The sequence below is a fragment of the Pygoscelis adeliae genome, unplaced genomic scaffold (genome assembly GCF_000699105.1).
Source record: "Pygoscelis adeliae isolate BGI_AS28 unplaced genomic scaffold, ASM69910v1 Scaffold139, whole genome shotgun sequence".
NCBI classification, from domain to species: domain Eukaryota; kingdom Metazoa; phylum Chordata; class Aves; order Sphenisciformes; family Spheniscidae; genus Pygoscelis; species Pygoscelis adeliae.
The window spans coordinates 598,073-615,871 of record NW_008825613.1 but is presented as its reverse complement, the minus strand read 5'-3'; the positions used below and the strand labels follow the sequence as shown (position 1 = coordinate 615,871).

Genomic DNA, 17,799 nt, shown 5'->3' with positions numbered 1-17,799 from the left:
AATCACTGGTAGGCCCTTTGCAGAGCAAAAAAGCAACCACCATTCAAATCCCTTCACATGCAATCGTCTCATTTAAAATACAGATTTGTAAACTTTGGTACATAGCGGGAAATAAACCAGGTTTAAAGCTCTTTCTCATCACCAAAACCTTCCCAGCCTTGAGGCTGATGAAGTGTGACCTCTAAAGTTTCAAAGCAAACCATTGCTCTGCTGTGCATTTGGTTTGATCATTCCACAGAGCCACAAGAGTTCTTCTGCTTTCCTTTCTCTTGCTCCCAAAGTGACTGTCTCTGTCATTTTAATTCAGATTATACATGAGCTTGTGTAGGAAACAAAGATACCGTGCCTTTTTTTTGTGGCCTTGTACAATATGGGTTAGCATTTATTTTTAGTTTAAGTTAAATTGAAACCCAAGACAGAGAATGGAAAAGCAGCAAGAGGGAGGCAGTTTAAAAGCAACTTCAGCTGTGTCTCCATACAGCTGCTGAGTGCAGAAGTGGTGACTCACCCAGATGGCCCAAGTGGTGTCTAGACACCAGTTCCATGTGTTTTCACTTGCCACTCCTGAAGCATTTTAACAAGCTCTACTTTTGGGCAGGCCACTTGTCATTCTTTGAGAGCTAAGCTCTCAAACTGAGCACTGAGAGCGGAAATATTATAAACAGTCCTGAGGACTCTTCTCAGCATCTGATCGACATCGAATTGAGGGATTTATGTATCTGTACCAATCCTGATACAGGCTTCAGATTTCTTCAGCTACAAAGGATCATCTATTTGCCCAAAGAATACATGGCAATAGATGCTGGCTGGGGATACTGAAGGCTGTGCTAATAAAATTCAGAAGTGTCAGTAAGAGAGTCAGACATTGGCTTCATCCAGGCTTTGGGGACTCCAGGTATCTCTCCCTGTAAAGACTTGAAAATATCTCAGAGAAACCAAAGCTGTGTACATTTGCATTAGCTAAAGCAAAGCAGCACTTAAAAAGAAACTTTTTTTCTATAGGATATTATCACATCTACCTTAGTTGCTAGAAGCACTTCTTTGGCACCTCCAGCAGAGATGCAGTGTTTCTGTGGTTTCCCAGCCACACAAAACCCTTGCAAAGTTATGCACCTCACACAGGGTACCTGCTTGCACCTTTCACCATTTTTGACTTCAACACAAAAGAGTCAGTGGGGAAACTAAACTCAAATAGGGTCAATGGAGTTCTTCCAGGAAACAAAGCAAGGCATTTAATAGTGGGAAAAAATTGTGTTTCTCACTTAGTTTTATCATATTTCTGTCTGGGATTACTCAGACACCCATTTATACTGTGTATACAGCAAGTCAAACCCATTTGGGACTCACTGGAGCACCTTTGGCAACACAAATACAGCAAAGCCTGTTTGAGTGACTCTGCACACCTGGTGCTCAGGAAGTCTGAGCACGTTTTGGAGACACAGCTTCACTGTGCAGGACTCCAGACTTGCCCTGAACATGACACTTAACTATGATGTCCAACAGCCTAAACTAATCCACTCCTGGATACTAAGAAACCCCAGATAAACAAAGTCCTTAAGCTCCAGCTGAACAACAACTTCTGGAAAGAACATTCAAGATGATATGTGAGGGAGACCCCTGACACACAACTGTCTCTGCTGTTTCCCACTTACACGGTGCAGCCTCCTAACACTGTTATCACCGGTTTAGATCAGTTTGCACAGTGGCTGTGATGCCTTACCTGTCTGCTGCTTCTCAGTTACCCCCCACGCAAACAGTACAACTTTTCTCAACTGGTCTAAAAGCTACCTCCCTCTCTTCTTTCAGAACTCTACACAACAAAATATGTTGAATACATGAGTACTTATACCTTAAAGGGACTATTCAAATGCTAAACAGAAAATGTGCTCCTCTCTCAACAATTTCAATTGCAATGTTTGTAAAATTGACAATTTTGATTTTACTAAGGTATACCAGTTATTTCGAAAGAATTGAAGCTGTACTCAAGTTTTTTCTTGGCAGCCATGGTTACATGGCTCTAGTCTATTACCATAATTCACTCTGGCTCCCTTGGACTGTTCTTGTTGCTTTCTGCTTAGTATTTTCTTACCCTTTACATGCAGCGTGCCTGGAATTAGATATAAGCTCTTCTGGGAAAGACAGGGTGAGCAACTAATAGGGTGTACTAAGTAATTTGAAAAGTCAGATACCATATAACTATTTTTAAACTGTAGAAAAATATACTGAGGATTGTTCCAATAAACCAAAGGACAATATGTTGATTTACGATATTCCATGAAACACATGTAAATCAATATTTACCAGATTTCAATTACCAGAACGGTATTTCAAATTAGAGTGTTTTTAACAAACGTAAAAGTAAATTCTGAAACATAATTTATGTTCTCAGTCACTGCAAAAAAGTGAATTCAAACGGGAAAAGAAAGGAAAGGAGAAACTGGTAAGAACTTAAACTGACATTTGCTCAAGACAGCCCTTCAAATCCTGCTCTGGCCTTTAGTGAAAAGCACTGGTTTCTATGTTTTAATTGACATTTCACTAAGGACCTGGAGGAATAACTAGCAGAGATCTCTTAAGCCTTCAGGCCAAGATTTTTTTGACCACTTTGAAATCCACAGATCAAAATAAAAACATAACAAAATACCTACTTGGGAGCATTTGAATCTAGCATAAATAATTTTCGTTTTGAATTAGTAACTGTTAATAGTAACCAGAAATCCATGGATTTTTGCAATCCTATTATCCAATCCTATTATTAACTGTTGCATTCTAATGATGGCTAAATGTTTTAGGCATCAGGTTTGCAGAGTTAAATTACAAAGATTATACATCTACATCCCAACTTCATTCACACATATACACATTCATACATGTAAGATACACTGAGTTGCAAATAATTTACTGCATGGAGATCTGATGGGGGAAGTTTTTTAAAGAAAAACAACATGATAACCTTTAACGTACATCTCCAATAAATTAATCAAACAGTACTTCATTTAAGAGTAAAAGCTCACTCTTACTTCCTCTGACTGTTTTTGGAAGCATATCGTAGTCACTCATGGCACTTCCATATCTATATGCTGTAAGTTTCTAAGTCACTTAGAAAATAACACTGCTACTGTAAACCAGAAAACTCTATGCCACAAGTCTCTTCCAACTTCTCATCTTTCACCTACATTACTTTTTGTACCCATGCCACCCTCACTGACAATTTAATGCTTGCATTTATGTTTATGACTTGTCCTGTAGAAGTCAAAAGCTGCAGATAAATGATCTTTTCTCAGGAACATCACTGAATGAGCACTTCCACAGTTAAAAAGTAACACAGTAGGTAAAATACCTGCATCCTTTGCTACAGATGATGATTTATTAAGGTTGACTTCAGTGGTATGAAATTTTTTTCTACCATTTACATGCCCGTCACTGCTGCTGTCACCTTTGCTGTTGAGGGACTAGAAGGAACAACAGGGCAACACCACAGTAGCCCCAGTCCAGCAGCTCAAAGGAGGAACGCGTTGAGGATGGTGTCTATGGGGTGAAATGGAGAGCCAAACTCCACTGACACCATTCAGCACCGCCTTCCTACTCCTAACATGCTCTACTGCTGTTGGAAAATTTAGATTTGCTTTATCTGCAGAGAAATCACATGCAGGTGCTGAGCATTTCAATTTGAATTCTCATCCCATCCATATTAATTTGACAATGCAGAGCAAAGTTGGGATTTGCTGAAGACAGTGGCCAGTCTCTGAAGAGCTGATTAGGTCTGAAAAGCTTTTATTGCAGACGATGAAAAAAATCTAGCTTGACTTTTATTCTCGGCTGAGTTTAATGTTGACAGGGGAATATCCTACATTACTTGGAAAATGACAACAGAAAAATTCAGGCTTGGATACTTCAAATTAGTTATTTGAAGTATATTATTCTTTTTGGACCTGCCCTGATAATCAGGCATATTTTAAAGCCACAATTATTTTCTTAATAGATAAGTATTTCTTTTCCTCAACTGATAAAATAGATGTATTACTACTGTGCGAATAAGATTCCACCAGGTTAAGAAACCCAAAACAAACAACTAAAACATAGATGACGATAACTAAGACTATTCTTTCCCTTAAGGCAAGATTAGAGGAAGGTACTCTTACTGAACAGAGAAAAGGTGGTGTGTTTTTTAAAACAATTTCTGGTGAATTCATATCAAATACTTTGTGACACCACTTAATGTCAAAGCCAGCTCCAAATAAATAGAGATTTGCCTGTAGCCCAAAATATCAGAACAGGTTGGCTCAGTCAGGAAAAGAAACAAAGCCATTCATGTCTGATAGTTCTCTCTATCTTCTTTTTTGTTTTAGAAATAAAAACTATCAGCCATCAGTTTGAAATAAAATACCAACTTTCAAAAACTATTTTAAAAGCTTTCCTCCATAGTTGGCTAACTTCTATGACTATTGTATTCATTAAATGCCTAAGGGTAACTTAATTTTTAAGTCTTCATAAAAATCAAAGAAATGCAACAGTTGATTTCAAAGAACATTATCTTAACATTACTGTCATATGCATTTATGCCTGTCATAATGGTAATAAACAGGATCCCACATTCAGTGATTTTGATCTCTCTCATGCATGTGCATTGATTTCTCCACAGAAGTAGAAGTGATCCCCACATCTTTCAAATATAAAACACTCAAAACCATATAAAAGAAATCCATATAAATACGTGAGGTAGTCACAAGAAAGGAATCTGGGAGACATAAGCACTTTAGGTTTTTATTCTGCCATTCTCATGCCACCTAGAGATGGCCGTTATTACCCACTGTACAAAACAGCATGCAAGCTTATCCATCTCCAGTTTCTACATCTATCTGTTCAAGTGATAGTGACAGAAATGTTAGAGAAGGAGAGAGTTCAGAAGGGTTTGTTTTTTTTAAATAAAAAAGTGAAATAACTTTGCATTAGGAAATGCTGATTCCACAGGACTAAGAATTGTTATAAACATACGTTAATCAGTTTCTCAACTATTTTGTTTCCTCCAGTATCTCAGTGATATCTGAAACACATTAATCCCAGGGATTATAAAATGGAGCTTATATCAGAATGGGCAAATACTTTATTGAGACCAAAATATCTTGTTGTAGGGCAACAGATACTATTAACTAAAAGCTGCACAAAAATGAAGTTAAAAAGTGATTCTCTAGCACCAATGAATAATTATTTAATTATTTTTTTTCTATCCTCACTAACCTACTTATGTCGAAATTTCCATGGAATAGAAATTAATCTTCTTGCCCAGTTTCACTGATCCTTAACATTCTTTTCCGCAGACTCTTCTCAAAGGTCAGTATGATAAACCTGCTAGAAGCAAATACATACTGGTGCAAGAGGCAGAGACACGTCCATAGGACCGTGACTAATGAACTTAGTATTTTAGATTTCTACTGTGGCAATCAAAAAATCACACAGTTTCAAAGGTCACGCACAGCCAGTTTTCCCCACTCTCCACTTGCAGATCACTCTGAAGTGACTCCACTTCTGATATGGGCAGAGTGTTTCCTTTTGAATTATTTGCTGCTAACTACTGAGGATGAGGGCTCTTGAACGGAAATGGTGTTTCCTACCTCCCTGGTTCCCAAGTCATTCCTAGGCAGAGCAACAAAGAATCTTCTCCAGCTAAGCAGAATCTGTTGAACTCTCCGAAATGCTGAATTCAATTCAGACCCATTTATGTGAAGGCAAGGTTTACTAATTTGGTGGTAGTACTCCTGTAGTACAGTGTTTTATTCAGGAAAAAATGCTAGCAAAATGAGCTAATACCTTTGTACAATATATAGTGTAAACAACCCTTGCAGGCTTCTAATGCCATCCAGAAACTTCGCCCACTTTCCCTTCTATAATCACCACACTGTTGCACCTAACATATGGAAGAATAAGACGTTCATGAAATGTGACAGTAGAAGTCATTCACAGAGTAGAATCAAACAGTCTTAAAATCAATTTCAAAATTGTTTTCCAGCAAATAACTGTAAGATCTGAGCAATCAAGCCTACTTTCCCCTGCGAATCACTGTTTTAAACAGTGACTAAGACAATGGTGGAAACCTAGGCCTGGTGTGCCCCAGGGAACAGTGAAGGAGGTCAGACAAAAGCGCTAGACTTCCACAGAGCAAAAAGGCAAGAGTGTAGGTAGGCCACAAAAATATTAACACTTATGAAGCCCTCTGAAGGGCTATTGCCGGGAATTCTATATTTTAGACTTCTACAATGCTACTAGAGATATATCCCCTTGCTTAGGCATAACGGTTCAAGTCCAGAAATGGACCAGGACAAGTCTGCTTAACCTTGCATGTCCCTGATCTTCACAGGTGCTGCAGCTTGTTACCTTTATAGCACCTTTCTGGCTAGGAAGACTTCCACACATCGGCAGACATGCCTCAAGTTTTTCAGGAACTCTGGCCAGCCTCTTTCCTAGTAGTTACGATATTTTACATGCCAATAGAGCTAAAGTTTGGAATCCTTCTGTCAGCAGAGGGAAGGCAGCCTAGGCCTCTAACATCCCATAGAAAGGCTTTTCCTAGCAAGATTAATATAACAAGATGCAAGAGAGGAGAGCAGGCACTACCACTACATCATCTCTCTGCTGCATGCTAAAAGCTATGAGTACACCCAGTTGTGTCTTTGAAGGAGAATGTAGGTGCCTGCCATGAAGAGAACAGTCCTAGGCTATGCATTTTTAAAAGCATCTCTAAGGCAAGACACACTAGAAATTCCCACTTGCCTCTGCTGATCAGTCTAACACATACATGTGCTGACTATTCTGCTTTTAATTAAGCAGATTTGTGATTAACATGTTGGCTGGTTGGGACCCTATTCTAATGTACCTTAATCCTAAGCTCTATGGAAGGAACTTAACACACACCTTGGGCTCCATTCTGCATGCAAGCAGAGCACTCAAAATCAGGCACCAATGTCTCTTATACTCCCTTTCAAATTGTCCAAGACTAGCCATTAAGGCACACCTCTCTCCATTTCTTTTGTTTACTGCTCAAATAATGTCTATGTCCTCTGCTGCCACATTCCTTAAATACTCTGTAGCACTATTAATTGATAACTACTGCTATTCATTACTTGATGATACTACTGTCTTTCATATACTTGAAACAAACAACAGTTTGTTTACTATTTCTACTACAGAAACAAACAATTTCTGTTCTTGGGTGGTAAATAAATTACTATATAGCATATTTAGCTAAGTTACAGTTGATTTGTGTCAGAGCACTGCCATCAGCTTTTAATGTGCATGGAACATTCTCTCTGAACTCTTCGCCCCGAGGATTATTCTCCTTAATATGCCAAACACTAACAATTAAAAATTAAACCTGGCTGGCAGAACATCTTTGGCTTTTATCATCCTGAGTGGATCATCTGGTCATCAATGTTCATCAACCTCTAATTACAAAAATTGATATTACCCTTCAGAATAGCTAACAAGTCAAAAATATGTGCCCAGTACTGCCAATCAAGTGATTCCCCAGGGAACAGCGTTAAAAGTCAGTGGCAGCAATAAGCTTTATCCCCAACACAGGTGCATTCAGTTCAAATACTGCATATCCAATAGGATTGTCTGGTGAGCCGTATGGTTCCATGTGACCCTGTGATGTCTCAGACTGGAAATGCACAATGACTGTGAAATCAAGAAAGCAACAATCTTACAAAGTTGTGTTTTGTTTCCTCTTTAAGCTGCAGAACTGTACCAAAGACAGGCACAGCTTCCCTTCCTGCCTATTCCTCTTATTCATCTACGCTGTGAAGTCGGATAAAGAGCTTTCCAAAAATTCTCCTGACAGAAAGGAGCTGTATCATTGATTTGCCAGCTTCAGGAACAATCATTGTAAATGCAGTGTCTGTCCAGAATGACAAAGGACAGGCTGACATAAAAAAAAAGTATGAGTTACTGCTCCGTGAAACTCATAATAATCACCTTTGTTGTTGAGAGAGTTAGGTCACTTACAAGGGTTAAAGATTTTTTTCCATCTCAGGTGCAGAGTATTAACAGAACCTTTTTGCTTACCGGAGGATCGTGATCCTCAGCTGAAACGGTAGTGATAATGGTGCCCTTGACCGCATCAGGAGCAACCATTCCCCTGTAGAGCTTTTTGCTAAATACTGGAGAGTAATCATTCATATCCTGCAAAACATAATTAAGAGTTTAGTTCTTGAAGTTCAAACAAAATTATAGACGCATTCACAATCGTTTTTTTCAAACTCTACCCAATCACTCCTTTCTTATTAGGAAGCCTATTTGCCATACACAGTCTCTCTCGGCTCTCAATTCCATTACCACCGCACAAAACTAGCACATCAGGTGAAGGTGCCAAAGTTTAAAAAAAAAAAAATAAAAAAATTCATGTGAGACAGATCAACAGAAGGAAATTCTGCAGAAAAACACACAGTCTCACAAGTAAACAAAGCAGAGATTTCCATGACACCTGCTTCTCAAGCAGTGGGACACAACATGGCTTTGCTAATTTTCTAAAATGAAGGAGCTGCTGTTGCTTAACAGTGTTTGTTACCTCTGATATGCAATAAATGAATGGAAAATATAATGTCAGATTAGTATCAACACCTCATGAGAGCTTAAGATGGTGTTCTTCAGACTGATGTGTACGCTGTCAAAAAGAAGCTTCAAAGGCTTGAGTTAAGCCCAATTTCATTGACATAGTAGTGTGTGTGTATGCACATACATATACTTTCACACCTAAATATGTGTGCACAGCTATGTATGTATATATACATTCATGGGTACCTCCTTGTGTGAAGGATGTAACCTCACCTAAACACCAGGCTGTGTGGGATTGTACAAGCTGGCACTAAGGTAGATGCAGCAGTCGGATGCATGTGGCTCTCGGTGACATGGTGCCCCACACGTCAGGAGCCGCAAACATTTAGAAACTCAACCAGCATCCCAGGTTATTAAAAAGGCATTCATTCTGACTGTCATAAGTTCTCAGAAAATATTTTTTGTCAGAACTCTCTCACAGACAGTTCCAGAAAATTTGTCTGTATGTTCCTTTAAAAGAATTAAATGTACATCTCTAAATCACAATCTTTATTCTACTAATAAAACTGATTTCCAGTTTTTTTCTGTAGATCCACCTCCTTAGCTTGAATTCTGTTGAGAACAGATTTATTCATTTTTACATACTACTATTTCCATTGTTTTGCGCATATGGATAACACAGGTTAAATTTTCTGGGTTTTTTGCAGAACAAATAAGAAGCATCATATGCCTTCAGCACACAAGAGTGACTTTACTGATCCACAAATGAAGAGCAGACTTTTTTCCCCTTAAAGCAGAATGTGTGCCTGAGCTCTGGGGGAATACAGGTGCCCCCCATCTCTTAGGTAACCCACACAAACACAGCTTCTCAAAGTTTATACAATGATGCCTCTACCTGTTGTCACAGCTCTTCATGCTGCAAATGCAATATGCTGATACTGGCTAGCACGCTGTATTACACAATCATTTAAAACATTCATCCATACCTCATCAGAGGAAACGACAGTATAATAAGCATCTATATAAAAAAAAAATGACTGTTACAAGTCCACATAGTAAATGCCTGAATAATTAATGCATTTTCTTCTGCTGAAAGGTCTGCAATTCAAGTCTTCAAGGCACTGGAAATGCTGCTCTGATTTTCAGATTTTCAAAGAGACAACTGGATCATCAAAAAGTGACTACTAGGCAATTCAAACTAGGAGAGCATTCAAATGAAAACATTTTGGAAAAACATTCAAATTCAAACAGATTAGCATTTTTGCATGGAATTACAGGCATTGAATCTTATAATTTCAATTTCTTCACCTGTTTGCAAGAAAATAATTTACTTCATCTGAAAATTTAATATCCAGGACTATTTCATATAAACAATCTTGTTTCTCACGGCTCTTCAAACTGACATCGTACTTGTAAAATAAGGTATCCTTTGTTCCATTTTGCTCCCAGAAGCTCTACTCCAGAGCAATATATCGCTCTGGCAAAGAAACCAACATCATACAGCAATCTCACACTGCAAGACTCCATTCACAGCCATTCTACCTCAAAGAAAAGATGGGGAATTACTTTATTTGAAGCAGACACAAAGCAGCTATGAATACAGAAATCCTAGGCATGGAATATTAAAAATAATCTCCAGTACGGTAGGAGAAATGTGATACAACACTACATGCATAGGTCTTACAACTGTGTAAATCAGCGTGTGTGGAACTGTTTTGGTTCGTAGACCCTGAAAGTTTTCCAGTGGGATACACAACCTTTTAAAAACTGCATACACACAGGGAAGACATCTTCTGACCTTCCATATGAAGCCTCCACCTGGGGTAATGACCCAATACTATGCTTATGATAACTTATTTTTTTGCAGCTTTTGCTTCCCATGATCTGGATGCTTAGGATCACCTCCATGAAGCAGGTTAATTTTCTGAAATAACCCAGCCTTTTATCTGTATTTATTCATTTATTTTGAATCCATCTCTCTGCGCACCTGCAAATCCACAGCCATATCTGGTCTTTTTTCTTTGGCATAGCAGCAAGAGATCACACTCTGCTGTTTGCTCACTGGGGGGCGGGGAGAATCACTGTGTGATGTTTTGTTATCTTTTGAATACCTTTATGTGACCTTAGAACCTGAAAATCTCTGACTTAAGGTATTGGAAAGTGTAATCCTGTTTAAATATGATACACTACATCCTCTGCTATAGAAAATGACTAAGTCATCCTACTTAATGCACCTATTTTTCGAGATACATGCATCAGTACAAAATACACAGGAATACAAAGCAAAGCATAAAGTAGGACACAGAAAGCCTTCTGCCTCTGTAACTGATCTTTCCTCTAAGACAAGCTTTACGCATGATTGTGCCTCATAAACCTTAGCCGAGCCGACCAAATAGGCACCAAATGTTTCAGTCATATCTAGACAGAACAGCTCCACATGCTTTTTTTCCCCGCTTATCTCTTCCTGAATTCTAAAGCAGCCACTAATTTTTTATAGCAGAGTTCAAGCTTAAATGTTTCCACTTTTAACAAAATAAAAGTTCCCCATAAGAATCACCACAGGTCTTCTCATTATGCAGCTGCAGTAAGTGCACTTCAGAAAGCAAGACTCTCATTACAGACAGGTGATCAAGTCTCATGTACTCATCACAAATGTCTACGATGAATAACTGCTAGAAGCAGAACAGGGATTTTTGCAGGCATAAGGTTTAACATGCAAAACGTGCAGATGACATGGAAATCGGCTTTTTTTGGTTGTAAAGCTTGCTTTATTCTAGTAAAAGTCTTGGTTCAGAGGTGGTAGGAAGAACTACTCTTCTGGGCAATTCCTGATAGAGCAAGTAGAGATTTTGTTAGAGACATGTTGAAGAAATTCATATATTATCATCTCCAACTGGTATAATTTCTCGTTACATATTATGGACACTTAGAGGTACCAAAAAGGTCACAAAAAGAAACTACTGACTTTCTTGCAAAAAGCACCACCATCAAGGATGGAATACAGTCTAGATCTGATTTTGTTAGAGCACAGAAAGAAAGCACACTCCGTATTTTCTGTGAATAGCTCAAGAGGTCATGGGCATGATCCGCCCCATCCCACCCCCAAAACCTGTGCCCCTGTAGTCAAGGTTCCCAATGCAATTTTCTTCATCGAAGTGGACTTAACAGTGAGTAGTGTTCAGCATTCCCTGACAGATACAGAGACAGAGTTTTCAGGTTTTCATCACAGAGGGACTTCGGGCAAAAAGATAACATTTACAGAAAGCACTGGGCTTCTGTCATTACTGGAGACCAAAGACATAGACATGTTTTTGCACAGAAATTGAAGATTACTCCATACCTGATGGCTTCTGCTTAAAACACCACTAAATGGTGGTGTTAGAAATGGATGCAGCACGAGAGTGCAATCCCTAACCACAGGTTAGGAATAGGGTAGTAACCTTCCACAAAGTGGTAGTAAGAAGTAGTGTAATCACCTTTTAAATCTGGGGCATAATCCTACACAAGCTCTTGTGGCCAAACTGCAGCATCTTACAACTGTTCACAGTTCATTGCTTCAGTCACACATATCCAGGTTGCTATTAAATATCAGACACACACAAAAATATGTAAATGGAAAATATAGGTAATGAATTCTCTATATATCTCACTTTGAAATACTTGGGCTGTGTCTTTTGACAGTAAGGTAATAGCAGCCACATATTTATATATAAATACAAAACAGCCTTTGTGTCACTGCTCATCTAGCTGCAGATTTATTATATTTTTATACATCTTTGTTTACAAAACAGAGTGAAAACCAAAGCATAAAAACCCCAAAGCTTTCTCTCTGTCATAGATGCTCTTTATCTACCACTTCTTGTTTGGTTTTGTTTCACATAGCTCACACTGGGCAGCACATAAAAGCAGAACAGGACACATCCTTACATCTTTCCCTTGCACAAAGATTAAGAATCAAGTGTTAAGGAAGCACAAGTATTATTGTTCTTGAGAATCCACATAAGTACTTTCAAAAGCAAATGAAGACGTATTAAGAGATTTCTTGATGCAAACTCATTTGTTAATTCAGACGTCACCCTTAGCATGTGAATGATCACACTTCCTGACCAACTTCCTTACCCTCTGAACAAGACACATCTCATTCACAAGATTTAAAGGGTTGTTATTTAGCAAAAGGTTTGTAGGAAACAAATATTGACCTGTCTGCAAAGATTATGAAAATGCTGAACAAAAACGTTGGTGAACTAAGATAGTCATCTAGGAGTGCCAATGAGGAGAAACAAAGCATGGGCGAGGAAAGGCATTAAGGAGCAAATGAATATGTAATTTAAAAATCATTAAGACAGTCACTAGCTGTAATGTACTAATACTAAACTAGGTGACTGCCAACATGGGAGGGCAATATACAACTAGAGCAGAAGAAAAATACCTGCAGTACAGCGTTCCCAGCATAAAATTAACTTGTAAACTTAAATGGACTTCACAGACATTAATATATTTTTCATTTATGGTGACACCAAGAGACCTTTAATGCTTATACTCTGCTAAGGTAAGAATGTAAGCATTTAATATCTGGATGAAATAATCCCTCTTCCTCCTCATTCACTAATGTGGGAAACACACAAATTGGATTCAAATGTCTGCCTTCTTCCTTGCACCATCACTGCCGCTTAACTTCATCTGAAGTGCATTCAGCTCAGGGTGTCGTGTGTGCACAGCGCAGCACGGACAGCACAGATCCGTGTACTCACAGGCAGCGAGCAGAGGCTACCCTAGCTCAGCCACTTTGGCAGCTCCTGGATCCTGGAGTCACCAGGATTTACGACAGCCTTTGTCACAAACTGGAGCAGTCCCAGTGTTCCTCTCTGACTTCACAGTGGATCCTACAGATCCACCTCCCAAAGGATCGAGAAGCGCGTATGAAAATGAAAATGAAAACCCACACTTCAGAAACAACCTGAGCGGCAAAGCCTGCAAAGGTCAACTGCACCAGGAGTTGCTACGGTAGTTCCAGGATATTTGGAAAATCCTGCCCGAAGGAAGCAGCCGGATACACTGGGATTACAGCTCCTTTCTGCTGGTTGCTGAGAGCAAGGCAGCTGTGATGAGCTCAGGATGTGGCCCCTTCTCTCCAGTGAACTACAGCTGTAGCTCATGACTGTTACCATGTTTCAATTAATAAAATGCAACATTACAAGGAGTGACAGACTTGTCTGATTTGAATACTACCACTAACCTAGACTTTCTAAAGAATAATAAATTTTTTTGAAAATGTGTTTTGGTAGAATCTTGTTTTGTAAGAGAAAAATAAAGAGTAAAAAGTTAATTTTTCATCGGCTATCTCCACACAAACAGAAGCAACTCCAGATGACACTCCAATATATTTGATATATATATTTACATGTATATACATATATTTATGTATACATATCTATATCTATCTCGGGCATAATAATTTGTGCAAATGCCCTTTTATCCTACAAAGGGAACCCTGCTACTGCACTGAAAAAATTGCTGCCTTTAGCCTGCAGTGCACTAGAGGGCAGCCCTACCAAATGGGAGTGAAGCCTCTCCTCCCCCAACACCCATAAAAATCAACGTTTTACCCTCTCCTGATTTCCTTCTCATGAAAACAGGGTTATACTTTTTTACATGTAGTCATCTAGGTTTTGGATTTTTTTGAGCTTAAAAAATCAGTCTGATTTTTTAATTCCTGTTTTTTGTAGTATGTAACCTAATTATAATCAAGCATTGATTATTTATTAAAATAGCTGTAATTCCATGACAGCAAAATCTAATTATTAATCTGCTGAACAGTTCCAGAGGGACAAATTCCTGTCAAAGAACACCAAAATCACAGATTCTGTTGATTTATCTAGACCACAAAGAGAATCACACCATTTAGAAGATTTTCACCATTATCAACAGAGTACACATGCAGAGGTGCCTACCTGGGCAGCCTGCATTACAAATGCAATTTTGCACAAAGCTTCCCTTTCTTCTTGCCTCTCTTCTGAACTGCTAAGCAGAAAGCATCTTACCATAAAGATTCTAAAAGTCTATTATGAGGAAATGTTTTACTCTCCTATTTCTGACCTGTTGACAAAATCACTCAGTAAGTTTGTTAGCTTCTTAAATATTACATTTTCTTGGTTTGCAAATAGTTTCATACAGCATTTGTAAGTACATCCATGTGTTTTTCCTACCACTTCAGGACTGTGCTCTTTGATTATACCTGCTGATACCAAGGTTTCTAGTTAACTATATCTAAGTGGAAATCAACATTCCCTTGCTATAAAAAACAGCGTGACTGAACAGCATCTGAGCTAATAAATGCATATTAGGCATTTACAGCTCCTTTTGCAGTCTGCTGACTTTTATCACAAGTGTAATAAATAGGAAAAAAAAAGTATTTTTAAAGCGATCCCTCCTTCCACTAATGTTAAATGTACATAATATAATCCCACAAAGAGAGAAAGTAAAAAGGTTTACTTCAAAGCACAGTATATGTCACACACTGAAATTTTCAAACCTTCCCAATCTTTTTGTACAACTACAGATATGTATCTGTAATTTTCTACTGTCATTTTGTTTTGAACATCTGCCACTTAAGTCTATGTGCACATTACCAGAGCTGGTGGCTTCCCATCTGAGCTGCCTCTAAGTGTTTAATAATCCCCTGCTGTTTGGGGACTTCCAAGGGTGCATTTAACATTCCTCTACTATATCTGTGAAACTCTCTTCTACAGAAAGGAAAGAGGTGTTTTGGTATCACTGTACTTGAACATCATTATTCCTCTTGTTTAGAATCATAGAATCATTAAGGTTGGAAGAGACCTCTAAGATCATCGAGTCCAACCGTCAACCCAACACCACCATGCCCACTAAACCATGTCCCTAAGCGCCTCATCTACCCATCTTCTAAATACTTCCAGGGATGGTGACTCAACCACTTCCCTGGGCAGCCCGTTCCAATGTTTAACCACTCTTTCAGTAAAGAAATTTTTCCTCACGTCCAATCTAAACCTCCCCTGGCGCAACTTGAGGCCATTTCCTCTCGTCCTTTCGCCAGTTACTTGGGAGAAGAGACCAACACCCACCTCGCTACAACCTCCTTTCAGGTAGTTGTAGAGAGCGATGAGGTCTCCCCTCAGCCTCCTTTTCTCCAGGCTAAACAACCCCAGCCCCCTCAGCCGCTCCTCATAAGACCTGTGCTCCAGACCCCTCACCAGCCTCGTTGCCCTTCTCTGGACACGTTCCAACATCTCAACATCCTTCTTGTAGTGAGGGGCCCAAAACTGAACACAGTATTCGAGGGGCGGCCGCACCAGTGCTGAGTACAGGGGCACTATCACTTCCCTGCTCCTGCTGGCCACACTATTTCTGATACAGGCCAGGATGCCGTTGGCCTTCTTAGCCGCCTGGGAAATACTACAACACTGGATGTTCTCTCTAGATTTGATCAGAGTACTGGCATGTGCTGTGAGGAATGTTGACCACTATTGATACCTGAAGGCCTGTGAAATCCATAATGTAATTCTAATGAATGGCTTTAATAGGAGTTCTGGTTTCTTTTTTGTACATCCACACAGTCAGCTGTAAGCATGAACCATGTACATAAGTCTAACTGTTCAGGTGAAATAAAAAGCCTCGTTGCTTGGTTCTCTTTGTTCACTGAGTCTGAATTTGAAGTTTTTCACTAAGAAATCTAGATTAAACTGAATCAGAAAGCTTTCTTTGTATTCCAGTTGGAAATCTTAAGGATATTTCATTACTTAAGGAAACATTCATATAACTTTAGGAAACTGGTATCTTGTAATCTGAAAGAAACTGCAATGACAATCTGTGTGTTTTCTATTTTTAGCTAAACTTACAGAAAAGGAATTTGTGTGGAAGAACGGGAAAGGGCAACTACAGTTGGAAAAAGACAACTCTGATAATAGAAAAGGAGTTTCTTCAGTGTTGAATGTTAGTTTATCTTGACTTTGGGGAAAATGACTAAAATAACTGGGGAAGTAATGAACTCTGACTAAACTTGTGGATGGTGGTAGAAGTACATCCACCATTTTTTTATGCTGTAAAGACAGTTCATGATCTAGTGAGCAGGACTGAAATTACAGTCAAAATTGGGGTCTTTTAATCTTTCTTGAGAGTAGATAAGGGATGTTTTAAAAGCGAGATAAAGCCTACTCAGTCATTTCAAGCCAGTTAGGTACTGGAATATCTCAGCCTTTCAGTTTGGTCAGAATACTTTGCTTGCTTTTCTGGACTGTTCTATGAATGGGTAAATATTTTGACTTTAACACAGCAGTGACCATTTTTTTTCTTTTCTCTTTTCTTTGCAGTGATTCTATTCTGTATGGCAGCCCTAATATTTCCGATAGGATTTTACATCAATGAAGTTGGAGGTCAACCATATAAATTACCCAATAACACAGTGGTTGGGTCTTCGTATGTACTGTTTGTCTTATCCATTTTCTTTACGATAGTGGGACTTCTATTTGCTGGCAAAGTTTGTTTACCTGGCTGATGAATGTCTGAACTGCAGGACTTTATTTTGGACAAGAGCAAGACATCAGAATTGCATTCTCAGGAGGATGCCTAGATCAGACTATCAAACACTTACTGAAAAGAAGAATGCTTTGACTTGTTCTCACTATGCACTTTGGATGAAAAAAAGGAGAGCCTTTCCCGTAACCAAATACAGACAACGTTGACTAATCTCCTGAGCATATTTAATGCAGTCAGGTCTGCACTGTGATAGGAACTAGTGAAGAATGCTTTACACTGAGAAGCATAATGCCCCATGTTACTGTACTGTTCCTGTTTTTAATGTCTAACGATTTGGAAGTCAAAGTATTTATGAACTTTGTGGTAGACCAGAGGGTTGCAGGGGAATTCAAGTGAGGCTGGCCTCGCTGTTTAGGAGATTAGTATTTTACATCTTCCTTCTGATGAGCAAAGCCTTTGGCACCAATGTGGATCAATCTTGCATTACTGCACCAAGAAGCCAATAGATCAAAACATGTTCTCTAAATGTGTGTAACAGCAAGAAGACATACATCCCCTCCTCTCCCATAAGCTCTAGAAGAACACTAAGGAACATTTTAGAGGGGGATTTCTTCCTTATATTTATATAAATATATATATAAATATATATATTTTGCTGATGCAGTATACAGTGTGTGTGTATGTGTGAGTGTGTATATACACATATATGTGTATATACATGTATATACACACAAATGG

At 38.8% G+C, this 17,799-nt stretch overlaps 2 protein-coding genes across 2 annotated transcripts in view; both read right to left on the bottom strand.

Moving 5' to 3' along the window:
- LOC103924271 overlaps positions 1–17,799 on the bottom strand; it is a 391,194-nt gene that overhangs the window by 99,578 nt on the left and 273,817 nt on the right. The gene's annotated exons all lie outside the window — the stretch shown is intronic.
- Positions 1–17,799, bottom strand: part of LOC103924270 (protocadherin-15) — a 376,716-nt gene that overhangs the window by 85,100 nt on the left and 273,817 nt on the right. The window contains exon 20 of the mRNA XM_009332761.1: positions 8,062–8,178. Within this exon, the coding sequence (XP_009331036.1) occupies positions 8,062–8,178 (117 nt within the window). The remainder of the gene's footprint in view (positions 1–8,061; positions 8,179–17,799) is intronic.